This window comes from Numida meleagris, chromosome 11 (assembly GCF_002078875.1).
Source record: "Numida meleagris isolate 19003 breed g44 Domestic line chromosome 11, NumMel1.0, whole genome shotgun sequence".
In the NCBI taxonomy this organism is placed as follows: Eukaryota; Metazoa; Chordata; class Aves; order Galliformes; family Numididae; genus Numida; species Numida meleagris.
Genome location: NC_034419.1, coordinates 11182746 through 11208273, shown reverse-complemented (window position 1 = coordinate 11208273; position 25528 = coordinate 11182746). Strand labels below are relative to the sequence as shown.

Below are 25528 nucleotides of genomic sequence, written 5' to 3'. Positions count from 1 at the left end.
AGAAATGCAAGCACAAATTTATTTGGAGTTGTAGTCTACGCACAGTGCAAGTTTACTTTTATTAATCTAGTCAATGATGGCAATTCATTAGAGATCAGTTCCCTTTAAGTAAAATATAGAGTACTGGTAGACTAACAGCAAACACGGTACAGGTCAGTGCAGTGCTGTAAATAGAATTTCTCTTGATTTGTGATTCCAGTCTCCGCTCTGTATCACACAGCTCTAAAATCACATCTCTCACAGCAGAAGCCTGGCCCTTACTCTCCACTGCGGACCTGGCCGTGACTCTTTCCATAGGTCTAGAATGAACCGCAACTTTAACACTCTGTACCTCAGAAACTATTTGTGCTATTCCTTCCTGCAGACGGGTGAACTGCTGCTGTAAACTCCCGAGACATGAACTGACTTGTTTAGTGTAGTTAAGCTGTTCTTTCAGAGGAATTAAAAGAGAATCTATTTTTACGGAGTCACTCTTGTCTTCTCTTGCCAATACAACCCCTTCTTTTATTCCCTGCGACGTCCTTGTTTGCAGAATGTTTTTCAGGTCTGCTATGACATCACCGAGATCCTTCTGCTGCAAGTAGTAGGTGGAAGCCTGTTCTTTGATGGCTTCCTGCAGATTTATTGGGCCCTTCTGCGCTTCGAGCACCAAGACTTTCAGTTCCTGCAGCCTTACTCGATTAACATACGTGGAACCAAGAACACCTATAATGGCTCCCAGTACAGAACCAATAATAGACCAGTTCTTTGTTTTTTCAGCTCTCGTCCGCTCTTTCTCATGGCTTTCCCTTACAGCCGCAGAGAAGAGAGAAAATTTTTCTCGCTCAGATTCTTCTGCATTTAAGTAGGCAGCTCGGTACCTCTTCTCTTCCTGCAAGAAACACAGTGATTGGAAGGAGAAGCTATATAATTTTATAACTTCAGATTATAAAAAAAAGAAAAAAGAAAGAAGTGCATCCATCAGTTCTGTTTCATAAATTGTTTCATAGATTTTCCTTTAAATGTGTGTGATTCATTTATTAATCCTACTTAAACTGGTGAGACATCAGTTCAAGTCGAAACTAAGAAATGGAAAAGATCATCAAGAATTACATTTGAAGACTGTCTAGAGAATAATCTGTCACATGGTGATGATAGAAAAGTGCTATGAATGGGCAGCTTTTCTCCCCGCATAAAGAAAGCTTTTTCTGGCTCTGCCTACTTCTCCAAACACCACCTCTACCCCACTTCTCCATCTCAGTTGTAATCTCCTTAAACCAGGAACCGAAAATAGTTCTGAAAAGGACGTCCTGGAAAGGCTCATCTCATGATCACATACACTTCTCATTTCTCTGCCTTCGCTTTCTTCCCCTGTTCAAAGACATGCATCTTCTTTTTCTGCCCCTGCTGGCTTCGGCATGGCAGTTCCTTTTGTAAGCCAGTTTATTTCAGCGAAAGAGTGGAAACTTCATGGTTATTTTTCTGCAGTAAAATTCTGCCCTTTTAGCAAAGGAAGAACTGTTTTTTCACAGTAGCGAACCTGTCTGTCAGTTACCTGTATTCCCCAAATTATCTCAGCCTTCTGAGCATGCATTTCTTTTGTAAGATGGCAGTACCACCACACAGTGATGACTTTAGTTCTACCTTTCTTCATAGCGATGCAGAGCTCTGCTCTTGAAATCTCTCCTACACAGACCTGATCTGTAATTTGGACAGCTCTTTTTAGTTCTTTGCTGCTGCTCTGCTCATTGATTCAGAAGATCCATTTAAGCTCAGGCATAGCAACTACTTGCCTGAGCTCTGCTATAGATGTGCCACTTTCCAGGCCTGTTTCCTGCAGTTTCACTTGGATTTCTGGCTTGACTTTGGCTGCTACTGTGCCTTTATCCGTGACTGACGGACTGTGGATGAATGTGCTCCTATTGTCAGCCCTGCTTGGCTCCTCCAGGTGAGGAGCTGGAGGACTGCACCCTGCTGGTGCAGGACACCACCCCTGCCCGTGCTCTGCTTAGCCTCATCATCTTGCTTGTCCTCCTTTGTGGAGCAGCCTTGCTCTTACTGCTCTCTGACAGAGGCCGCAGTAAACTATGTGGGTGCTGCAGCCAGATGGAAGGGAGATGGGAGTTTTGATGGCTTCACAACCAGAAATGTACATCTCTTATGACAAGGAAGACTAATTGGTTGAATCCCATCTTTTTTTTTTACATGCACCTGTCACCACTCAAACAATGTTCTATGTTTTTCAGCTTTTGTCTCCAAATGCACTACCTTGTTGTAAGATGAACACGATTTCCACATCAGATCAAATCATCCACATTAATTAAAACGAGTATCATAAAAATTAACTCCAATTACTGCACTTATATACTAAAGCACATCTGCAAAACCAGTCACTAATGACAGAAGCAAAGCACGTATGTTTTCACCATATTTGCCAGCACTCAAATACCAGAAAATTACCTGCAGCAACCTGTGTTCCAGTGTAGCCAGTTCTAAATACTGGGTGTCATCCCGAGAGACCCTGTCCAAGCGGTCCCGAACTTCCTTCAGCTTTATCTGCTGGGCTTCTACGTTTTCACGAGCCTGCCGTACTATCCCTCGAGCTATCATAAAGACATTTTCAGCCTGAGAAGAGAGATGATTTGTTTTAGAGACTTATCACCAGGTAGATGTAAATTGCTAGTCATATGTATTTCAGGGAGGAAAACAAAAGCAACACAATTCATTACAACATAGAGGATGTGCTACATGTACTGAGATTACTAGACTAGAACTCAGTCACAGTATCTGCACAGCCAGTGAAAGCAGAAAAAAAGACATGTTTCTCCTCGGAGGCTCTTTTTTAGCCTCACAGCCAGTGTTCATAACTGCTTAAGTAGCAATTTTCAATTTTATTTTTTACGTTATCTCCACATTTACCTCTGTCACTTTTCCCTGAGCCTCCCGAACTTCATTAAGCCCAACAAACTCTTCGTATTTGTCCCACCAGTTCTTGCCAGTTGCAGATATTTTCTGCAGGGAGTTTCTCCCCACGGCGGTCCCAGCCTCTGCCACCCGATTCAGAACGCCCACGGCCGTTTCCATCGCTGACTTGGCTTCGGGCCTCTTGGGTCCAGATGAACAGTAAGTCCGCACTAAGTGCACATTCATTTTTTGACTCCACTTTATCAAAGAATGGTGATACTGCAACCCACAGGACACTGACGACACGCTTGATTTATACTTCATTGGCCCCATGTCTTGTTTTCAATCACTGAAGAAAAGTGCTACAAGAAAAGAAAAAAAAAAGTTATTGAACTGTGAGTGGTAGATACCTCTTAAAATGAAACACGCATGCCAAAAAGACAATAAAATTCAAGGATGGATAAACCATTCCTAGATTTACACCATGACTTACACAGGAAACTTTCCAGTTTTCAGCAAAGTACAGCTCTGCCACAGATTCCTGCTTTTCTGCTGCACTTGAGCACTCCTCCCATGCTTCTCAGTTAACTCATTGCATAGTGACTGTGTACAGATACCAGCAGGAGTAGCTGCGGAGTAATATAATGCTTCAGCACAGATGTGATTGCCATACGAAAGTTTGCTTTGCACTTTCACATTTGAGCTTGGCATACAATATCACAGGTGCTAACAATCCTGGAAAAGAACAGAAAAAGAAATGAGAAAGAGGCATTAAAAAAAAAAAAAAGCTTGAAAAGGTAAAGAAATGGGGCTTGATCATTCCCTGTATCTCACACTCCACAGATATACGAAGCGCTGAAGAGTAGAAAGGCAAATACATAAAAGGCAGAGAGAAAACACAGCAGTGCTAAACTGAGCATGGGTTTTTCCGAGAGCCTGCCTGCAAAATAAACTATGAGGGAGAGCCAAACACTCAGACATCAGGCAGTGAGCACACAGTTATGGCTGCCTTTTTAAATGAGTTTTACAATTCTAGTCTACCCTGTAGAAGCACTGGCTGCTGCTTAATACCAGTGCTGATGAGTAAAAAGGTTTTTATTTTCTGCTTAGCATGTTCCTCTGAAGATTACATAAATCCGCAAAATCTCAATGAAGTTGTATGAAGTTTGGGCAAGCCTGTGTCAGGTTTCGACCAAAACAATACTAAAAAACACATGGAGCGTACAGGAAACCTTGAGAATTACTGCAGTTTCTCTGCTTTGTTCATTTAGCAACAGTTACCCATGCTAATTTTAGCTGGCTGATAGCGACACGTGCGCAGACACAGACAGGGTTTCCACCGTGGAAGATATTCGCAATGAGTTCTTCTTAATCTGGCTGCTCCTCCTGAGGGCCCATTCATATCTAGTTCGGTACGCGCAGCACGGAGCAGCAGCAGCAGCCTCACCACTTGTTTATACACAGAGTACCGCAGCTTATCACACCCACGGCGACGGAGCAGCGCCGTCCTCCCGGCGGCACTCCCGCCCCGTGCCCCGACACCGCCGCGTCCTCCAGCGCAAGGAACGCGCGCTTCCCTGCCCGGCCCTGAGGACATTAACACCGCTCCGCTCCGCGCTACCGCTGCGGCGGACGAGCCCGGCTGCGGGGCCCTACCTCGCTTGGCAGCAGCCTCCGGGCAGCCCCTCACGGAGCGCCCCGCCCGCGCCCACTCCCGCTCCTGCCTGCAGGGCCGGGGCGCGGCGCCGGAAGCGGAAGTAGGAACAGAGGAAGTGGGGGGGGGTTGGCGGAAGTGCTACGGTGGCCGCGTGGGGTCAGGCGGAAGCGGTGCGGAGCGGTGCGGAGCGGAGCTGGCATCATGTCGGGCCGAGAGGGTAAGGCCGGGCCCGGGGGCTGCAGGCAGCGGTTGTGCTTCTTCCTCGCTTCTCACCGCCCCCTCTCTTTGCAGGCGGCAAGAAGAAGCCGCTGAAGCAGCCGAAGAAGCAGACGAAGGACCTAGATGAGGTAGGGCGGTGGGGGCTGGAGGCCAGGCGAGCATCTTTCCTCAGACCGAGCTCCCGCAGCGGAGCTAGGCGTGCTGTGGGCTGTGAGAACGGGCACGGAAACCTCGGACGGTCCGCTAGGGAAATATGTTGGAGATGTACGTGAGCCTCCTGCTGCAGATCCGTGGGCATGAGGGCTCAGGGTGGAGGTGTAAGCTGTTAGTTGTGGGAAACGAAGAGGATGTGGGAGGCACCGGTGACTGAAAAAGATAAATATGCCTCTTTGAAAAAGGAAAAATCAATCCATGGCTTTATAAATAAGCTTTATGGTTGTAAAAACGTTAGAACCTTTAAAGAACTTTCAACCTCTACGTTAATGTAAAAACTAGTCAGTATGAATTTTAGTAAAATGGACAGACAAAGGAAACCGTTCTGTAGGCAGGCAGTGCTGTGTGCGTGGAGAGAATAACAGCGAGTACCAGGTTCCTGGTAACACTGCCATAAGCCAAGCAGGGACAAGGCACAGTGAGTGATGGAGGTGAACTGTGGCAACATTGCACTCCAAAAGCAATTACAAACAATGCAGCGTCAATTGCAAGGACCTAACGAGTGGGGTTTTGCAAGATTTTGTCTAACTAATGGTGGCTGAATGATAGCTGATGGTTGGCCTAGTTGATCTTAATGGTAATGATTTTATGATTCTATATTGATTCTAATATTAGACTAATATTTTGATTATTGCCTTGGTTGGCTGGTTGACTAATTACTGACAGTTCTGCCTTTGCGCTCTTTGTAGAAAACAGAAAATTTAGGGGGGGCTGCAGGCTGTTGAAGGACAAGATTAGTCAAAGTAATATGAACAGATTGTAGAAAGTTTGGGAGGGGGAAAAAGGAGGAGGGCTTATTTAATTAAGTGCGTATGCAAAGGCCCTTTCTTTGGAAAGAATAATGAGCTTGTGAAATACAGGGAGTATGAGTGGTAAACTTCAGGTTCCTCGTGAAGGGGTTTGAGATGGATTATATGCTAAACAGGAAGCAGCAAAATTAGGTGTTGCAAAACAAAATCATACAATCCATATAAACAAAGTATTGTGTGGCAGATGTAATGCAGTAATAATTCTTTTCTGTCAGCACAGCAATGTAGTACATGTGAGTATCAGTTGCTTAAGAAGAAAAAGGGGGGACTGATTTACTGGGGAAGGCACATTGGTCTGCAGAAAAAAAACAGAAGGTGAAAAACCTGGAGAGAGAAACAAGGTTTCTCTGGGGAAAAAAAGGGGAAGTAACTGGCTTACATTGTAGCAAGGGAAGCTTTAGCTCAAAGAAAAGTTTCTGGTTTTAAGGAAGTTGAGCCATGGATTGGACTGGTGAGGACTGTCAAAATCCTGAGGGCCAAGGAAAAATCCCATAGTCCCTTTCAATCATGTTATCTATGAAGAGTGTGTATGTAAGAAACAGAGCATATCTCTTGAATTCCAGAGGATGTTCCAGCAGGATGTGCAATGGCTGGCTTCCCTGTGAAGTCTGCCAGCAGTCTTATTATATTTCTCAGAATTAATACAAATGCATTAAAAAGTGAATAATGGTGATGTATATGGAAGGATTTTTTTTAAAGTTATGCTTTTTTAGGTAAAAGCAACCTTTGTTTCTCGTGTCCTGAACTGTCCAAGATTTATTGTGCTTTTGCGCTAGATTCACAGCATCAGTAGAAATTAATGGCTTTAATGCAAACATCATTCAGAGGGCAGAATGAAGTGATGCTGTGGGAGGTGATACTTTTTTAATTTCCAAAAGATCAAACACACAAAGTAAAAGTTCAGTCAATCTCTGTGTTGTGGTACAGCAAAAAAAAACCAACCCCAAACAACACCCTTTGTCGTAGTTCTGGAAGATTTTGCTTATTTAGTAGCACTGAGCCATCTTACACCAGCTTAGTCTGCTAGGTTTTGATTGCTGTTGGAACATTACGTTTGTTTCTCATTGCTTTCAGTTGTTTTCCAACTTTTTGGGGGAGGAGACGTTAACACACACTGTTGTTCTTTTCTTTAGACAGATCTGGCATTTAAACAAAAGCAGAAGGAGGAGCAAAAGAAACTTGAGGAGATGAAAGCAAAGGCTGCTGGAAAAGGGCCCCTCGGTAAGTGAGGCGCCATGCTGATAGGAAAAATCAAGGGGCTTGCTGGCTTCAAAAGTTTAATGTTTTTACTTGACAAACATAAAAAGAGATGTACCTCTAAGTTATTCAGCATACACTGGGAGGCTGATGGCTGCTGCAGATGATAAGTAACAAACAGAGGCTATTTATTATTATTATTTTTACCGTGCAATTTAACCTCCAAATTACTGATGCATTTTTTGGTTTAGGAGGTATAACTGCGTGCCAGGCATGATAAACTGTTCTAGTGGGATGGTGCAGCAAGATTCCTGCTCTTATTTTAGCATACCATCCTTTTCCTTCCAGGTGTATTAAGAAATGTGGACTTTGCCACAGTTCTGAAATTTTAACAATTCCATTACTTGGTTTCTTAGAGGATGAATTTAGCAGAACATTGATGGAAAGGGGGGGGGGGGGGGAAGCCACCAAAAAAATTGTGACTGGAAATAAGTCTGGTTTCAGTGCTCTTGCTTAAGTGAATGTAAAGTATGCTGTGTCAAATAAGAAATTTTGTAGGCTGCATTTTGATGGTTCACTCAGCCTGTTCTATATTTTGGACTATGGCAGGAGGAAATACCGTTAATACTGTCCATCCACTCACCTTGTACACTCCTATCCTTTGCAGGGATTGTATTAGGGGTATTAAAGGGTACATCCTGCCTGTTCCCTTTAGTTTATTTTGTATGTCATCCATTAATGTGGCCAATCCCTTCTCCATTCTACAATGACCTTTAAACTTTACCCTTTGCTTCTTATTCTTTCGCAAACTTTCAATCTTGAGAGGTCCTAGAAGGACCTTCCCAGCAATCCCAAAGCAACTTAGTTTCACAGACTACCTTTGCTGTTTGAAAATATGAAATCACCTGGAATCAGCTTATCCATACACTTAATGGCACAGAGTTCCAGCTGGGCAGTGAGTAAGGATTTATCGTTTACAGAAGTCCTACTAACTTTCACGAGACTACATTTATCCATTTCCCTTTATTACAGACTATTATCTTGCCAGAGATCAAGGTTAGTCTCACTGGTCCTTAGTTCTCTAGTTTCATCCCAGAACTCTTTCTGCACCTGGGAGTTATGCTGGCAGATCACCAGCAAAGAAGAATAAGACATAGAAAAGTCCTCTGACACGGTGGCTGTAATGATAAGTTACAAATCTTAGCCAGCAGTTTTGCAACTTCATATTTGAGTTTGTGCTCTTGGGGCGGAACGCAATCCAGTCCCACCGACTTGGGGTATGTATTGTCTGCTTATCTCAAATGGATCTAGCTGCTATGATTTATCTGCTTACAAAAAAATAAGCTGGGTGTGGGACTTGCAGAATGTCTTTGGCATTACAGACATGCAAAAAAATTCCCCGAGCTTTTCTTCTGTCCTTACTATCTTAAACTTTTTCTGCATCGGGCACTTCAGGTGTGAGTACCTCTGCACATCTGGATCACTCTGTCGTGCTGTTACCACTCTTCCTTTTTCTTGAGTGAATGTCAGTCACCTAGTTCTTGTCCAATGCTTGCCAGAGCTGACAGCGATTACACTGCTGTGGGAGCTAGACTATGCCCAAGAGCCTCAGCAAGGCAACGCTGTTAGAATTGTTATATTACGGTGCAAAATCTGCTGTTGGCTATCAGCCCTTACTGTCATTTTCTCCTTTCCACTGGTCAGGTGTAACACGTGCTGTGAAACAAAACCAAGCAGCATTTACAAAAAGTGCTGCACTCGATGCCATGTTAATATGTTGTGTTGTTTCGCACCGCTTCACTGGCTTCAGTAATAGGGAGTGCAGAGAACAGGTGCCCTCGTAATTCTGGTACCTGCTTCACTGGGCCTTCAGTCCCAAACGGGGTCCTGCTTGTTGTAGAAATACTGATGCTTTTATTGCTTCAGCCTTAGATTTGATTTGATCAGGCTGTACTCCTGTTGTATAAGAAATAATTAACGTTGAAGTATTTCATGCTTTTGTAAATTTTTGGGCGTATTTAGTTCCAGGAGGGACTTTGGTTTCTAACATTATTTGTTCAGAGTAAAGCATGTAAGATCCCAAACAGGAGAGCAGCACATGCAGAAGCAGCGCAGCAGCGGGGCTGCGAGTTGTACGGGCAGCCTGGGGGGTTTCAAGCTGTAACTCGGCTCTGTAACTGATGTCTGACCAGTGGTGGTGTTTCTTTTGGCAGCCAGCGGTGGAATAAAGAAGTCTGGCAAAAAGTAGCTCCAGGCTGCGGGGTGAGACGCGTTCAAGTCACTCAATGGATCCGCAGCCTTCAGAACATCAAGAAAACTCACTAGCACTTGGGAAGCATTGTACATTTTGTTTAGTCGGAATAAAACTTTTTTGTTAAGAGGTTATATTTTCTCTCTTTACTGTAGGTTTTGTTGTGAAAAGGTTAATCTGGATGCTCAGGTTTAGTTGCAGCTGTCCAAGACAGGGCTGTACCAACGTACGCTCTGACAGGAGCTGGAAGGTTTGTGTGAACGGATCGCGTCATGCTGCCGCTGCCCGCTCCTACGGGTTCCCTACGACTCCGCCAGCACCGCGCCCACTCCGCACCTCTCTGTGGTGGCGCTGCCCGGAGGAGGTGCGCGCCTTCCCCCTGCTCGCGGTGCTATGGCGCCGCCCTGCGGTCACACGCCCTCGCTCGTCGCTATCTTGCGCGTGCGCGGTGCCCTCCTGCGGGCCGCCACGCGTGAGGATGCGCATTGGTTACGTCCGCAGGGCGCTCCTCTCCAGCTGCAAGAGGGTTGCTGGCGCATGCGCAATGCTCCTCCTGCCTTAAGGGGCTGCCGCCTGCTGGGCTGCGGGCAGAGCGCGGGCGCCGCACTGCGCATGCGCTCTCCTGCAGCAGCTTTTCCCGCCCAGCTGGCTCCCGCCTTGCGCTGAGGGGGCGGTGTGGCCGTGAGGTGTGCCCTGCTGCCTCCCCCTCACAGCGCAGCGCCCACCTCAGGGAAATAGCTTACACGACAGCAAAACGCTGATGGCCGGGCCGTGAAAATCCATCCCGCGCGATTAGAGGCTGGGACGCACAGATGAACTGCCCTGCAAATTCAAAGTGCTAGGAGAAGCTGAGCAAGTAAAGAACAAAGCTGCTAGCAGGATAACAGGCTTGCTTCAGATTTTGTTTGCAGGTGGACACTTGTAGCCCTCAAAATTTCCTACAACAGATGAAGAAAATATGGCTGAAACTCCCAGTGCAATCATGAGAAAGGATATTTCAAATTTACATAGTTCCTATCTGTTTTGAGACATCTTCAACGCTGCTGGGGATGTCCGTTATCTCCTTAGATGGGATTTAGTTCAGACAGCTCCTCAGCTGAAACCAGAGCAAGGGTTTAAAGCTCACAGTAACCTAATGCAGCGTCAGAAGAGAATCCAGGCTGCCCTCAGTGCATACTGCATTTGAAGCTCCAAAAGCACAGTTGCTCCTGCAGTATGATATGGACAAGCTTGTCCAAACCCAACACCAACAGCACTGTTTTCACCATTTTCATTATTATTCACATTCCTCAGTCCTGTACAAGTGAAAATGACTCTTCTAGGAAACAAACACTTCCCTGAAGCCTCACGTTTTCTGTACAAGAACACTGGAAGTGAAGCTGTATGCTAATGAGGGGAAACAACCTTCCCCATGCAGTTTGCTTTCTGTGCTGACAGTTTTCCCCCATCTTTGGTAAGTAAGCCTTTTTATTTTAGCTATATTTAAAAGCGACACATGAAAACAAAAATGCCCGCTACAAATTGAATTCTGAGTGTGAAGACTGGCACAATTAACACTAAACAATTGAAAAGGGGTTAGTAAACACCTCTGAAGGTGAGGAAGAGTTCCAGGAAACAAGTTATAACGGAGGAGCAGTCTACTTCACGCAGGGCTACATTGTTTATTTTACTTATCTGTTCATTTTCAACAGGGTAATGTTTGCTCTTGCTGAAAAGCAAAACCCTAGGTGCACACAAAAGGCACATAGAAACAATGCAGAAAAGGAGGTAAAGTTATGGTTGCAAGTGTTTGAGAGAGAAACAGTAAACCAAAGAAATGAGGCAAGAGCGAGGAAGATGCTCACCAGTGTGAATCACAGTTGTACTGACAGCATAAACCTCTGAAATATGCTAAATGACCTTGAGCAGAGTGCTAGATGAAAAGAGGGTTGAAATTACAAGCAGAATTCTTTTTTATGCAGGGTAACTGGTTTGGTAGGTTACTTACATCGGTCATAGGTTGGCGTATGGCAGCAGATCTTTAAAAACAGCCCAAGTGCACCCCCCTTTTTCCTTTGGCGTCAAAGTAGGTATCTTGGAGGGATGGCTAAAGTGAGAGGGAAGAGGGAATGGGAGACAACCTCCTCAAGATCTGGAAGAGGAATGTGACCTTGGTGGTGTATCAGTAAGCACTTGTTTGATCCAAGAATTACTAAATGAAATGAATGCGATTGCTTATCACAGTAAAGTTACCTAGGTGGTCCTGAGTGAAATAAAGAGTGAACAGAAATGTGTGCTCCACAGCATGAGAGAACACGCACAAGTGTTTCATCCAAAAAGCAAGACAAGAGGGAAGGAGACCAAATGGCAAAGTGACAGACTGCTGCTGTGTGAGAACTGCTCTCAGCAGGCTTTAGTTTAATGTAGACACTGAACTGCCTTCCTGGCCAAGAGTCCTCCTGTGTTTAATATCAGGCTATGGAAATAAAGCTGGCAAAGGAAAACTTTGAATGTTACGTTTCTACATAATGCTGTGTTATAAATGACATTCGTTCCTTAGCACAGCTGCAGGTCAGTGTTACACTAATGCAAAGACTGTATGGCCCTGAAATCATACACGTACATAAAGTTACCCCCGGTCTGAAGGGCAGAGAGAAAACAAAGCCCAGAGGGCAGCAGGAAAGGAATGCCAAAGATTAAAATAGTAGTAGAATAAATGCAAATATTGTTTATATGGCAACCTACTAAAGAATATGATTGCTATAATGAATTCCAGTCATGCTCTAATGATTTAAAATGCTTTGCCCACTCTTTGGAGTTATTTGCTTAGAACTGAACTCACACCCTACTCTGAATCATACCCACTTACTGATTTATGTGAGGTCTTAAACGTGAAGCTTCTCTAACATCCCTAAAATGCTTTTCTTCTATTCAAATACGGTTAATTCTGACAAGCAATCCCACAATTATGTGCACATCTAACAGAACTGTACAGACACAATGACTTAAAAACGTAAAACTTCCACTTTGTTTCTATTGTTGTCTTCAATCAATGTGCAAAAAATTTAAGCCAATTTTCTGTCTGAAATTGTTATGATAACTTATCCTTATGGAAGAAAGCTGCTAAAGCACGGTGCAACTATTTTAAACTTAGAATTAAACGTGAGGTGACACAGTATTTGAAAAATCCCTCCTGAGATCAGAATCAGAGACTACTTCAGCATTACTACAGAACACGTAGCAGAAAATAGGTACCTAGGGGCAGGATTTCTTAGAGCAAATTTGTAAGATTAGAGTGCCACCTCATGGATAGTGACTAACCTGAGACTGTACCAAACTAAAGAGGAAAAAAAAAAAAACGGTGTGTTGGTGCTGTTATATTTGGTAAAAAGACAGATTTATGACCTCTTCCTTTTAGTCATTAGTATACAGTCATTACTATTTTTCATGTTCTTTATTCATTCTGAAGAGTTTCACGGAAAGAAAGAAGTATAAACTCTAATGCTGGCGCTGCCCAGCTATGTGCAGGACAGCAGCAGCAGGAACCACTACAAAGCTTTAATGTCTTTACAGTGGACGTTGCCATTGTGTTACTCTCCCCTTCAATTCTAGGTCTGTTTGGAGAAACAGAAACCCCAAGTTATCATCAAGCTCCAGTCCCTCAGCCTTCCGGTAACAATACCGGACTGTGGAATTCTGCACCTTTAAAATGGTCCCACTGGTGCTTGTGTGGGGCGGTATTCGTCCCGTCAGCAATATTAGAAAAAGGAGAAATAAAAGCGTGTTTAATAGCTGAGGTTAAAACATAGTTGGCAGACACTGAATACACAGAGCAGGCTGAGGTTCCATGGGAGCACCGTGTTATCTCTGTGTCTTTGCCCATAAACTGTTTGGCTCAAGTGTTCTCCACTTCGACATCACTGTCATTTAACTTTACAGAAACTATGCAACTGCCCATTCTAACCAACTTTTCTAGTTTTTATCCTTTTATGAGCTTTTAAAATACAAATGGGAGGTATCTAAATTGCCTTCACAATTCCAAATGTTCCAAATGGTTGCTACATATTCCTGTCATTTACTGAGATTCTGCAATAAAAGCTGTTTGGTATAGGTTAGCCTGCTTTTATGTATCACCACTGCAATACACAGATTTCAGGAAAAATAAGTATTAGATAAAGCCTTAAATATAATAGAATGATGCAAGAATGTACTTGAACAATGAAGAGAGCATCTTCTACACCAGTAAGACAGTAATTGCAGGTGTCAAGGCTTCTAATTCAGTGAAGCATTTATTCTTAGACTTACTGTCATTTGTTGATTTCCGTAGTGCCCACTCCAACTCTGATCTGCTTCACAGAGTTACAGGTTAGATACAGGCCTCAGGAGCTCTGAAGGCATTATGACCACGGGGAGTACTCTCCACAACTGCTCGCTAGCTGATATTCTGCACCTTCTGTCCCTGAAGCCAGGTGATGAAGTAGGTAACGAATTTCTTGAAACCTTGTTGTATTTCGCAACAGGACTGCCATTTCAATACTGTTTCTATAGATATTACTGAACCCACAGTACCTCCAAACCAGAAGCTATACCCCAAAGTTCAGGCATAAGTAGTAAATAAAAATGTGCACTAAACTAATTAAGCAGTGACAAAAAAACCCACATAATTTTAATAAAGAGGAGGAAAAAAAACCAACAGACAGGGTAAAAGAACAGCTGTGAAGTAAGGTAGCTTAGTTCTCCAGCAGATTTATTTTGATCTACTTACAGAAACTTCTTTTTCCCAGACGTAGGAAAACATTCTTGCTCAGAAGATAATTCTACTCCAGACCTTTAAATTATGGTTCTTGTTTATTATTTTGCTCAGTTCAAGTCACTTGTCTGTAATAAGACAGCATATCATCTAAACTTTGGTAAAGTGGTTCCTGATTTTGAGTGTCACCACTGCATGTCTGCCCTGGAGGAGGTGCGTCCTGAGTGCTGCAGTCGCAGGCCTGCTCTGATTGTGGTGCATGCTGAGTGCTGCAGTCGCAGGCCTGCACCGGCTGCGGCGCATCCTGAGAGCTGCAGTCACAGGCCTGCTCTGATGACTGTGGTGCATCCTGAGTGCTGCAGTCGCAGGCCTGCATTGGTGGTGGCACATGTTGAGCGCTGCAGTCACAGGCCTGCATTGGTGGTGGCACATCCTGGGTGCCGTAGCCATAAGCGGGCATTGAAAATGGCACATTTGGAGCTCCATAGCCGTAAGGTTGCATTGGTGGCATCATGTGCGGAGCGCCATAGCCATAAGGTTGCATTGGTGGCATCATATGCGGAGCGCCGTAGCCATAAGGCTGCATTGGTGGCATCATATGCGGAGCGCCGTAGCCATAAGCCGGCATCGATGGCAGCACATTCTGAGCACCGCACATGTAGGGGTGTGGCGGCGGCAGCCCGTCCTGCTCATCGCTGCTGTCAGTCTCTGCTGATGTTGATCCATCTTCAGCATCGCTGCCAGAAGCCTCTGCTGGCGCCGACCCACCTTGAACACTGTTGCTGTACGCTTGCACAGATGGTGGCACAACTTCAGCTCTGCGGGTACTGCCCTGCGCCGATAACTCCTTTTGGTCCTCTGATATTTCTGGTTCCGTTTTTCCAGAGAAGGTTTCAGGACTGTTCAAATTCTGGCTGCTGTAATTATCTTTCTTTTGTCCCACAAAGTAATCGGAAGGTGGCGCAAATTCTGGATCTCGCTCATCTCTGAGTTCTTCCTGTTTCTTCGACCATTGTCCAAACATCAACTCTGTTAGAACAAGGGAAAATAGTAGCTTAAGATACTGGTTTCAGTGAGAAAAGAGGGAACAAAGGAACAAACCCAGGAGATGCAGCTGCTTAAAGCCATCTGAAGTTACTTTTCACCCAGTGCTATACTGCTGGCTAACACAACTTCAGTAAGAACTGAATTAGAAAATTTTAATACAGTAGATTATGTATTTGTCCAATGTAGCAAAACAGAGCGGAACTCTCACTGCTCTGGTAAAAATATACAAAAAAAATGTATGAAACTGTAAGGAGAAAAGCATCAAGAGAGTGAGGAATTTTGTTTACCCTTTCTTTCCTTACCTTTGCCTTTATCCCACTCGCGGACATAAGGCACGCCAGGCTTTGTATCTCTTCTCTCCTGGATGACAACCTCTACCTTTCTACTTGCTCTTGGAACTTCAGGTTCAGCTTGTACTGGAGCAGTAGTGTCTTTCACCTCTACTTTGCAGAAAGAGAGAATGTTTTTTGTTAGTGATAGGATACAACCTCCTAAATGAATTTCATAGGCAGAATAGCAAGCAATAGCTATATGGATATGAGCTATATACATAGTATATAGAGAGCTTACAGTAGCTATCTAATTTCATTCCAGCCATGAAATGAATCCTAGCAGGGAGGTGTTTATTTTCTTTTTTAATTTTTCAAGTTAGTTCAGAAAAGTTAACGGGTAAGCCAGATAATCAGGCAGCATACTTCTTGAGTTTTCTAGTTGTATCCAAGGACTACTGAAAAATCAGTTGCTTAATAACCCCAAAAGGAATGCGCTGAGCGTTATACTGAGGCTAGAGAATTGTTGAAAAGAACGTAAGCATGTATCTCCACTTCAGCAATCCTGGAGAGGAAAACTTGCATTCTTTTCCTTCTGAAAAACAGTAACAGCAGCAGCACATCACCGGTCATCATTTCCAGAACGCCTCACAGTTAATCGCTGGGCTGGACTTGTGACAAGTTAAACACTAGCTACAGTGAAAGACAGGACGAGCGACTAGTAGTGTCACAGGGGAGACAATGCAGAGGTGGGATGAGAACTCAAACTCATCATCTCAAATCCTGAAAGCCAGCTGCACATCCAACTTCCAGACTGTAGTGAAACTCCTGAGACTATATATTACATGATATCAAAATCAACTTGCTAATATTATTCTTGCTTATTTTAAAAATCAACCGGTACAATTTCAGCAACTCTGACTTCAGCACGTTTCATTAAGCTGCACAACTCCTGCTGTCAGGCATGAATTCAAAAAGAATCAGTCTACACATGACATACCACATTTCTCCCTGCATTATCAAGCTATTTCTGGCATGATTTTATATCTTCACATAGTTATATGAACTCTCATGATTCTAAGTTATACTAACTGTATATACATAATATCTATATCTTAAATGTCCAAGCCTACATTGGTTGGAGTATGCCTGCACACTGGTCAGGTACAAGATGAAACAGCAACTCCTGATCTGACAAAGGCAGCTATTCATACCTCCGTTCTCCAGTTTTTCTGCCTCTTCTTCTAATCCTTCTTCCCTTAACTTCTTCACCTTCCGTGCTCGAAGTTTAGACAGCCTTGATTCTAGAGCTGCCTTCCTTTTCTCTTTTAACTGTTCACGTTTAGTTCTTTGATCCAGTGTCTTAACAGTAAAGAAAAACATGAATTAACATTCCTGTGTTACTACAATCAACTACATATCTTCCTTTGCTGAACAACTGAAAGCAATATCATCAGGTACCATGTTTCAACAGGGAAAAGAAGGCACAATTTTTTGGAATCAAATGCAGGCATCACTGAGAGCAAGACACAAAGAAACCCCAAATGACCAAGTCAGGATGCTCTCATACCTGCTCTCTTAGCATATCCAGTGTTGCCCGTTGTTTATGCCTAAGATCTTGGTCACGAGAAAAGGCAAAGTAACCAACACCAAGCTGTCTGGCCTCTGAAAAGAAAAAAAGTCTCAATAAAGTTAAGTTATCCTCAGTTTACTGACAGCATACAGGCACTGCATGCCCTGCTTTCAGGCTCTGCATTACAACATACACCACTCTATTTTTTATGTCTAAAATAGGCTTAGTTAGATGACGTGCGAAGTGAAGCCTCCTGAAGGAGAAAACTGGGGAATGTAATCGAATTTGAAAAATACATTTGAGAAAAATGCAATTTACTGAAAAACAGATCTAGAAGATCTGTCAGATCCTAGTGGCTCGAATAGTTACTACAAACGTGGTTTAACATATACGTAAAGTTTGCCACGTGGGCAACAAGAAATACCTTTCCCTTGCTTCCTCTAAAATGAATCTCTGTGTGAAGATGAGTGATACAAAGCATGAAGCGTACCATTTTCTCGAATGTCCTCATAATGTATGGGCCCCATGGGTTTTCGGAGGGCTTCTTCTTCTTCTTTTTCCCACTGCTGCCTCTGAAGTTCTCTTTTCATATCTTCAGATAACAGTGTGTTCCCATCAGGATCTAGTCTAATTAAAGAAAAACAAACAAAGAAAAGCAGGGGGAATTAGGGAGTGTAGAGCAAAGTTATTGGTTCCACGGTAACAAACAGTGACATTAAATTATTATTGGGTCTAATCCACTCTTGCAGTTTTTACAGAACAGATCACAGCAGGCACCACTTACAGATAAAACAATGATGAGTGTGACACATTTCTGAAGCAAGGTACTAGCAGAACATGTTATTAAAATAACACTTAAGCAAAATTCTATCCTTTCTCAGAGGCTTTATCAAACCTTAATCAAACACAGAATGGGTGACGAAATGTTAAATGTTCACTCTTATTGTCACGTGTTTGGATGTTAGCAAATACATATATAAATATTTCAGATTTGGAGTAAGAAAATGAAAGCCATTTGAAATAGCACAAAGCCAGCCATTGACCCTAGAAGTCAATTAGTACCCAGCATGGGAAATATTTTTGTTTTCCAAAGGGAAGCAGCAGGATTTCTCTCTATCTAGCTAAAGCAAGCTTTGCTGATTGATGGTCATCCATATCAATCCAGAGATTGCAATTTCAAAACATTCATATTCTGTTTTTAAAAACCACTAATAAGTTGCTGGTGTGAAAGCATTTTCACTTCAGCAACAGCAGAGGCTCTGCTGAGGTACCTTTAGACTACGTTCTGAAAACAATTCTCAGTGCTGCCAGAATAATTTTAATAGGAAAAAAAAAAATCAAAAACCAGTTAAACTGCTGTTTAACAGAAAAGCAAGATCAAACAAATGGAGATCTGACAAAGTTGGATTTGCTAAAGGACTGTGAACAGGTTTCAGGTTAAAGAGAACCAGGAATCACTTCTCTGGCATTTTCTGGAAGCTATAATAAAACACTATGAGCTTACATGGACCACAGTTGTAAAAGATGGATCAGGTATCTGAGAGATTGCTGCATCTGTTTATTAGAACTTTTCTCTACAAGCTACAGAAGCATGGTTATTAAAAATTTCATTTGTGCTTTTATTTCATATCCATAGCCTCTATTCTCTTGCAATTTAAAAACAGTGCACCAGCCACATAATTCAAATGATCAGCTGCCAAGGAATATTTAGCATACTGTCTGAATTTATAACAGAAAACGTTGATAAAACCATTGTCGTGTACAATTTCTCTGTAGCTACTCTGGCTGTTTCTTAAGGCACAAGGTAGAAACCAGCAGAAGCTGGCCTAAAGTAAGCCTAGAGAAAGCAGATTCAACAACTCTGGATTGAGAACGGGTAATACCTTTTCCCTTGAAGTTCCTGATCCATTTTAAGTATACTTGGCAAATCCTTCTTCATACAGCGTCTAGATCGGCCCAAGGAATCAACATAATCAACCCTGTAACGAAAGCAAAGGATATTTCGCACAAAACTTCTGCTTGCAGGCTTACAGACAGCGGAAGCAGTGACGCTTTCCAAAAAGTATCTGACATCTCTCAGACTCTCTATATATGACAGTTTCTTCTACCTTTCAATTAACAGACTCACAAGGCTACATTCTGAACAGGCCACATGACAGTTTTACCAGAGACATTTACTCAGTCTTCCTTTGAGCCATCTATTTACTTTGATAATAATGTAGATGCGATGTAAAGAAATGCTCAGAAGTTAAAATGTCATCTAATTGTCACACCAAAATAAAACTGATTCTAGTACTTACTTCCCAGGGTGATAATAATAACTCAGCACTGACTTCTTGCAGATATGAAACTGCTACAATATACTTCAATTATCAGTCTAAAGCCCATTTAGAAGAGCTTTATAGTGTTCATTCAACATGCACAACAAAGGCTGACTGAAACGCAAGCAAAGTGTTCCTCTGAAGCACATATCATGCTTCTTAGGCAACTGTTTATAATACTGAACCCTTAATTTACAGTTGTCAACAAAGCTGACAAGGAGCTGTACTTATTGTTCAGTACTGCTAAAAGTTATCCGGCATCACGCTGTTTCTATTATCCCAGGTTAAAGACATAACACTGCAGCTGAAAGCGTAGGATTGGCAACTAGTTTCCCCAAGCCAAACTTATAGACATCTGTACTTTCAGTAATTTACCTCTTTTACATCATCTCTATGAATATCCAGAGCCCTTTTTTATTATTAACATCAGCAGAAAAAGAAACCATAGCTTGCATTCTCTGCAGTAAAGATATAACTACAGATGAAGATTAATTAGCATTAATTATGCCAGCACCCAAATATTTTTCATTAGAATATGGCCTCACTGAGATCAACAATATAATAACGTATGCCACTGAAGTGAGCTGTAGGCCGTGACAGAGAAGCACCACGTGAGCAGCAGAATGTATTGCTTGAGATTTCTGTCCCCTTACTGTGATGAGAGCACAGAGCAGTTTGAGTTCATCACTGGATCACAGATGGTTCTATCTCGAATTTCTGTATACTAGTAGCAATAGGTATTATCTGCCCTTTCAGCCTAGCAGTTTTCTGGTACCTTGCCTGGATGCACTCTCCTAGTTTATTCTGGAAAATTATACTGCAAATCTTATTGTGGCCTAATAGGCTGGAGAGCTGGAGTGCTCTTTTTTGTATTGTTTATTGCTGTTTTAACTGATTACCACAATTAAAATCTTTGTTCCATAAGCATTCTTCCCATGTTGGTAAAGAAAATGTCTAGTCAGATTGGTTTCGTAATTAATCCTAATATCTTTGTTGAAAAAACAGTAATGGGAATGTAACAGAAAATGGTCGAAAGCTACTTGGAATGCTGCAGTTAGACACTGGAAGAAATGCTGGAAAATCATGGGTTTTTTTTGGTCTGTTTCTCTCTTTTAAGAGGCCACACAACAAAAATAACTGCTCATTTTGAAAATCCCACGCTAGAGAAGAGCGATGTAATTTAAAAAATGTTTTGCAAAAATACATTTCAATGCAAGACACCAAAGAATAAAAAAATACGAGTAATAACGCAATCAGAACTCCCATAGGCTACGATAGAAAATAAGAGAGGACACTGCAGCACACCTCCTTGTAGTACCTTTCCCTCACTGGTATTTCTCAAAATCCTGAAGGTGGATTCTATTGTACCGTTGCCTATGTGGGAAGTAGCACAAAGCATTGTCTTCCATTAAGACATGAAACAGGAAGAACCACCTCTTCTCCTTGTGTAGTATTAACCAAAACCAAACCAACAAAAACCCAGCAAAGCAGCTGTCACTCCGTGTGTTCCATGGAGCAGAATTCTTTTCTCATGCAATTGCCAAGCCTTAGCAGCCCACTCAGCAGTACCAACCATTCCTCATCTGGGTCCTCTGGTGGCGGTATTTCTGTTTCTGGAAGAATTTCCTCATCATCTGTCTCTTTTTCTGAAGTCTTTCTAGCAGCTTCGCTCTGATACAGTTCCTGTACTTCTCGCTGTTTGTCTATGATCTTCTGAGTGAAATCCACTAGGTACAAATCTTCGGTTTCTTCATCTAAGGCAGAAAATCAATTTGCAGAGAAGAACCATGAGGAGAACAGAACTCAACGCAAAAATCAATAGATCCATCACAGCTGCAATCACCTCTCCAGCCGCCAGCAACGGCCTCACCACACCACTGGGGAATGCCTACATCTCACTTAGGGCCAAACCGACTTGGCGCTGTAAGCTGGCTCCATAACAATAGCCTCTATTTGTGAATATAACTGTTGTGCTTTTAAAAAGCCATTGTTTATGTGTGGAATACAGAAAAGGTATCACTTCACACTGAAATATTCTACACTCATTAGTTATTTCAAAAATGGAGGGTTTGTTACAGCAGCTCAGTTACATGATGCTCAGCGTTTCCTATGCTGGCAGTAAGCAGCCACTAGAGTACTTTTTTGAAAAGTGGAGAAAAGCGGTGATGTCACATGTAGCAAAGCTGGGCACCAGTAAAGAAAACATCAGATGTTAAGTGCAAGGAGATTGGGATTCTGGTCTAATAGTTATTTCTTGCAAGTGACTGAATATGTGAAAAAAGAAAGGGCCAGATTAGAATCCTCTAACCCTATTATCTGCATCAGACATTGCTTTTCTTCTCTTCATAAAGCATAAGAATTTGAATGCAGGATAGAAAAACAGCAATGAAATGCAAAGACTGTATAATGGAGAATAATTTTTTTTTTCCTCTAAGATTCTATATTGAAAAACCAGAATATCTTCCACCCACTTAATGACTGACTGAATGAAACAAGCTCACGGTGCTTTACTAGGACAGACTGTCCTTCAAAAAGTAATTTTATACTTTCTAGTACTTACATTCGTTTCTGATAGCAAAATAACCTGTGTCAATCGCTTTGCATAACGGCTCCAAAAAAATTTCCCATGTAAGAAGACAAGCAGTGAATGTATAGTGCAGCTGCTGCAAGCCACTAGATAGCGAGAAAAGCCAACTTGCAGGGTGAATTTTGGAAACAAGCTTATATCTGTATTTTTAAATATACTACATAGACTATCATTATAATAATTATTATTTTTTACAATGTTTACTAATTCAAATTAATTTTAAATTAAAATGAGCATTTATTTATACCTATAGTATTTATAAACATGTATGTATAACTGCTTATTTTAGATTAGCTTTGTTCACCTGGGAAATCGCCTTTTGTCATCTTCTCATACAGCTTGGCTTTCTCTTCAAGTTTCTTCCTGAGAAACAGACAAACTAAACTGTAATCTCACCAATTCCAAACACTGTTCAAAATGAACCGTTTATGCTTAGGTAAAAGAGGACTGTAGTACTAGGAATGCTTGAAGTATTTACTAGAAGCTGAGTAATACCTTTTTTTTTTGTTGTTTTAAATCTTAACTGACATTTCTGAAGAAACACCTATCCAGTTCCAGAGTTTATATGAAAATAATTTGAAATTATAACTGAAGTTATAGAGTTAATCTTCAGTGTAATTTACTGAGAAGACAGGGCTATGAAGTCACTAGTATTCTACCTCTACCTTTCTAGTATGGTCAGTCAGATAAATACTAGAATACTACTTGCAGGTATAAGATACTGAAAAACTGTTTTACAAAAAAAAAAAAAAAAAAAAAAAAAGAAAAAGAAAAAGAAAAAGAAAAATTTAAAAAGGATATAACATGAATTTTTTTCTTAGAAACTGAAGAGAAAATTTTAGCTGACTTCTGGAATGGCAGAAACCAATTCTGAAGTGCTAGAATCCACTTTGAAAAAAACAGCACGTTGATTATAAATTGCATTTTCATCTGTAGCAGAAATGCCAAGTCACAGCTTGAGCATTTCATTGAGTGATTGAGCTCAGGTGCATGCAATGCAATGCACTTGAGTGACCAGAAGGGGTGGAGCCAGGATCCACCCCTTCCCAGACCTCATTTAAGGGCAGGCAATGGAGGTGAGGGGATCTCTCTGGAGATCCCTGCCTGCTGGAGGCCTACTAACGGTAAGCAGGTTTTCTTCCTTTTGTTTCTGTGTCCACAGCTGCTGCATTTGGGCTTGTCCTCATTTGCTGCAGCCTAGGATTGTACCACCCCACTGCTACTGCTGTACTTTCTGTCACATTATAGCATTGCATCACCATATACTTTATTATACAAGCATTTAGAGAACAAGTCAAAATTACAAAACAGCAAACCATCTCCTGTCAAGACCAAGAAACAGTTTGTAATGTGACTTCTGCTGCATTGCTGCCCGGGATGTCGCTTCTAAAGATGGCACTCAAAACTCAGCAGCCTGATGCATTCAGATAGCTGTGATAACACAAGGACAAATGTCTCCAGAGCATAAGACCACTTCAATGCAGCCTGTACATCCATGGCATGGATGGACTGATGCTGGTCTTACCTGTTGGTCTGATAAGAACTGTTCATCCAAAATGCGTGTAATTTCTCTGTGTTTTAAGTACTGAAAAACAAATTCTACAAAACGTTCCTTTCTTACAGAGCCTAAGAGTTACCTTGATTGATCTAGGGTTTGATCCTCTTCTGCCTTCTGCTCAACATCTTTCTCAGCTCGTTTTGCAACTCCTGTGTTCTGTTTGGTCCAGATGCTTGGTTTCTGCAGAACACAATTTTGCAACAACAAATGAAATAGTGACGTGATAAAGATTACTCAACCATGAAAGGCTTTTTTAAAAGCTCTTAAACACATCTGACTTGAGACTACACCTGCTGTGCTGTAGAACATAGCAAGTACATCCTAAAATGACACAGGCTGAGAAGCAAAAGGAAATACATATCAGACAAAATCTATTCTGGCAAAGTTGTTATAGAAAAAGTAATGAATAACTAAAGTAATAACAAAGCTAGGAACTGTTCACATTATCCCCTACATTCATTTCAGACTACAAATACAGCTTTTCTGGTTACAGTGTAACACAACCTTGAAGTATGGTAACTCTGCTCCTAGGAAGCTACAGAACAAATAGGAAACGCACAGTAAAGAGTAAAATGAGTGAGAGAATGGTGTGCTCATCACGAGACACTGTGCTACAGAGGAGCACGCAGCACGGCACTTATTGGGAAAGCTCACTGATTCTGGATGAATCTATCACCTTCCTTCCTTCAGGGAAGCAAATAAACTCCTGAAGTGAACAAGAAACACTTTTCTCTGTCAGTACAGAAGCTTTGGCTCCCTAAGGAAATGAAATGCCAAAGATTTAGATGGGCCTAGGGAGGGGTTTTCTGCTGTGCACAATACTCACATCTGGAAATGTACTGACAAATCACAGCACCCTCATTGTGAAGAACTGAATGGCAAGACAGCTCCAAACATTTATTAAGATTTAAATGCGTACAAACTGCCTTAGTTTAAGGAGAAAGAATGACAAAAACAGAAGAATATTTCTACCTTATTAGTGGGTTTGGGCTTTGCGAAGATGCCAGCATCTTTCAGTAGCTTTTCCTTCTTGAATTCTTCTTGTTTTCGGAAGAGCTCTGCTTTGAGATCTACCAACTACATCATCAGCGAAAGAAACAAACACATTGCCAACCATCAGCTACTATACAAACGAATAACTACTTCCAGTAAAGCAATCTGCTATTACAGCTACGCCAGTATTTAACTGCAGTTGTATGTGGACCTTAGAAGCAGGGAAGTGATGGAGAAGGTCGTCGCTAAGCTTGCAGCACACACGCGGCAAGCGGAGCTCCGCGGGCACCTCCCACGACAGAGCCCTCTGCACGGGCCGGGCCACAAACAGACGTTTCCCTCCCGTGCCCTCATTTTAGCAGCGCACCAGGACGCGATGAGAATTCGCGCCTAGCGAGGCTGGGTGCCGCCTGTAAGCGGCCCTGGCTCATCCGAGCGCACCGCGGGCGCAGGGCCCAGCAAGGAGCCCGAGCAGCGCGCTGCCTGGCCGGGCCTCGCAGCCCCGCTTTTAAGCCGAGCGACAGGCGCTTCTGCGGAGGCTACCCCTCCCTTTCTCTGCTTCCCAGTCGCGGCAGAGCTTGCTCGCTCACCGAGGAGGCGGCCACGTCCAGCGGCTTCTTCCTCCGGTCCATGGCGCCCTGCGCTCCTCGGCAGCCGGCCGCTTCCGTCCCTGCTTTGCGGCGAGGCCGTAAAGTGCGGCGCTGTTACGGCAGCGCTCGTGCGAGCAGGCGGGCCCCTCCCCCCCGCCGTGCTGGGGAGGGCGGAGTCCTCGTGGCGTCGGTGCTGAGTTTGGGGCTACGCGGGGAAGGGCTGGGGCGGGGTTGTACAGCAGAAGTTAGTTCAGTCCTGGTTTAGTTGATGAGTGACTGCTGGAGGGCGGAATGCTGTTTGGAGAGGGAGTTAGCCCCGTAACAGCTGCCTTGCTTGATTAAGCCTGTGCTGAGCAGAAGTGCTGTGGTTGTCGTTGGTTCTCGTGGGTCGGTGTCGAGGGATGAGAGTTAATGAGCTCTGCAGGACTGAGCCCGGTCCGTAACGCCGCAATACAAAGCCGCCTGCACAGGCTGGAGCCTCGCAGATGAGCGGAGGCTGATCCCGGGGGCTCGCTGCTGTGCTTTCCCCGGGTAGCTCGTTATCTGCTTTATTCTTTCTGTGAGATAAAAGGATTGGCTGATATGTTTTAATTTCGGAGTGATTCAGATCATAATTATCCAGAGTTACAAGA

General features: G+C 42.9%; 2 protein-coding genes and 1 long non-coding RNA gene across 3 annotated transcripts; 1 reads left to right on the top strand and 2 right to left on the bottom strand.

Annotated features, from left to right (window-relative positions):
- CCDC51 (coiled-coil domain containing 51) lies at positions 1 to 4660 on the bottom strand. The gene is made up of 5 exons (XM_021409427.1): positions 4540 to 4660; positions 3377 to 3618; positions 2899 to 3245; positions 2440 to 2604; positions 1 to 871 (listed from the first exon to the last, which is right to left on the bottom strand). The coding sequence occupies exons 3-5, from the start codon at positions 3214 to 3216 to the stop codon at positions 95 to 97; spliced, it is 1260 nt and encodes a 419-aa protein (XP_021265102.1). The 5' UTR covers positions 3217 to 3245; positions 3377 to 3618; positions 4540 to 4660; the 3' UTR covers positions 1 to 94.
- LOC110404768 lies at positions 4619 to 13580 on the top strand. Its single transcript, XR_002442481.1, has 5 exons — positions 4619 to 4757; positions 4832 to 4887; positions 6915 to 7002; positions 9192 to 10682; positions 13566 to 13580. It is a non-coding gene; the product is annotated as an uncharacterized LOC110404768 (long non-coding RNA).
- Positions 12648 to 25528, bottom strand: CCDC174 (coiled-coil domain containing 174). Its single transcript, XM_021409426.1, has 11 exons — positions 24897 to 25528; positions 24286 to 24390; positions 23393 to 23493; positions 22060 to 22118; positions 20742 to 20922; positions 18731 to 18826; positions 17338 to 17474; positions 16845 to 16939; positions 16489 to 16636; positions 15308 to 15445; positions 12648 to 14987 (listed from the first exon to the last, which is right to left on the bottom strand). The coding sequence occupies exons 1-11, from the start codon at positions 24936 to 24938 to the stop codon at positions 14074 to 14076; spliced, it is 2016 nt and encodes a 671-aa protein (XP_021265101.1). The 5' UTR covers positions 24939 to 25528; the 3' UTR covers positions 12648 to 14073.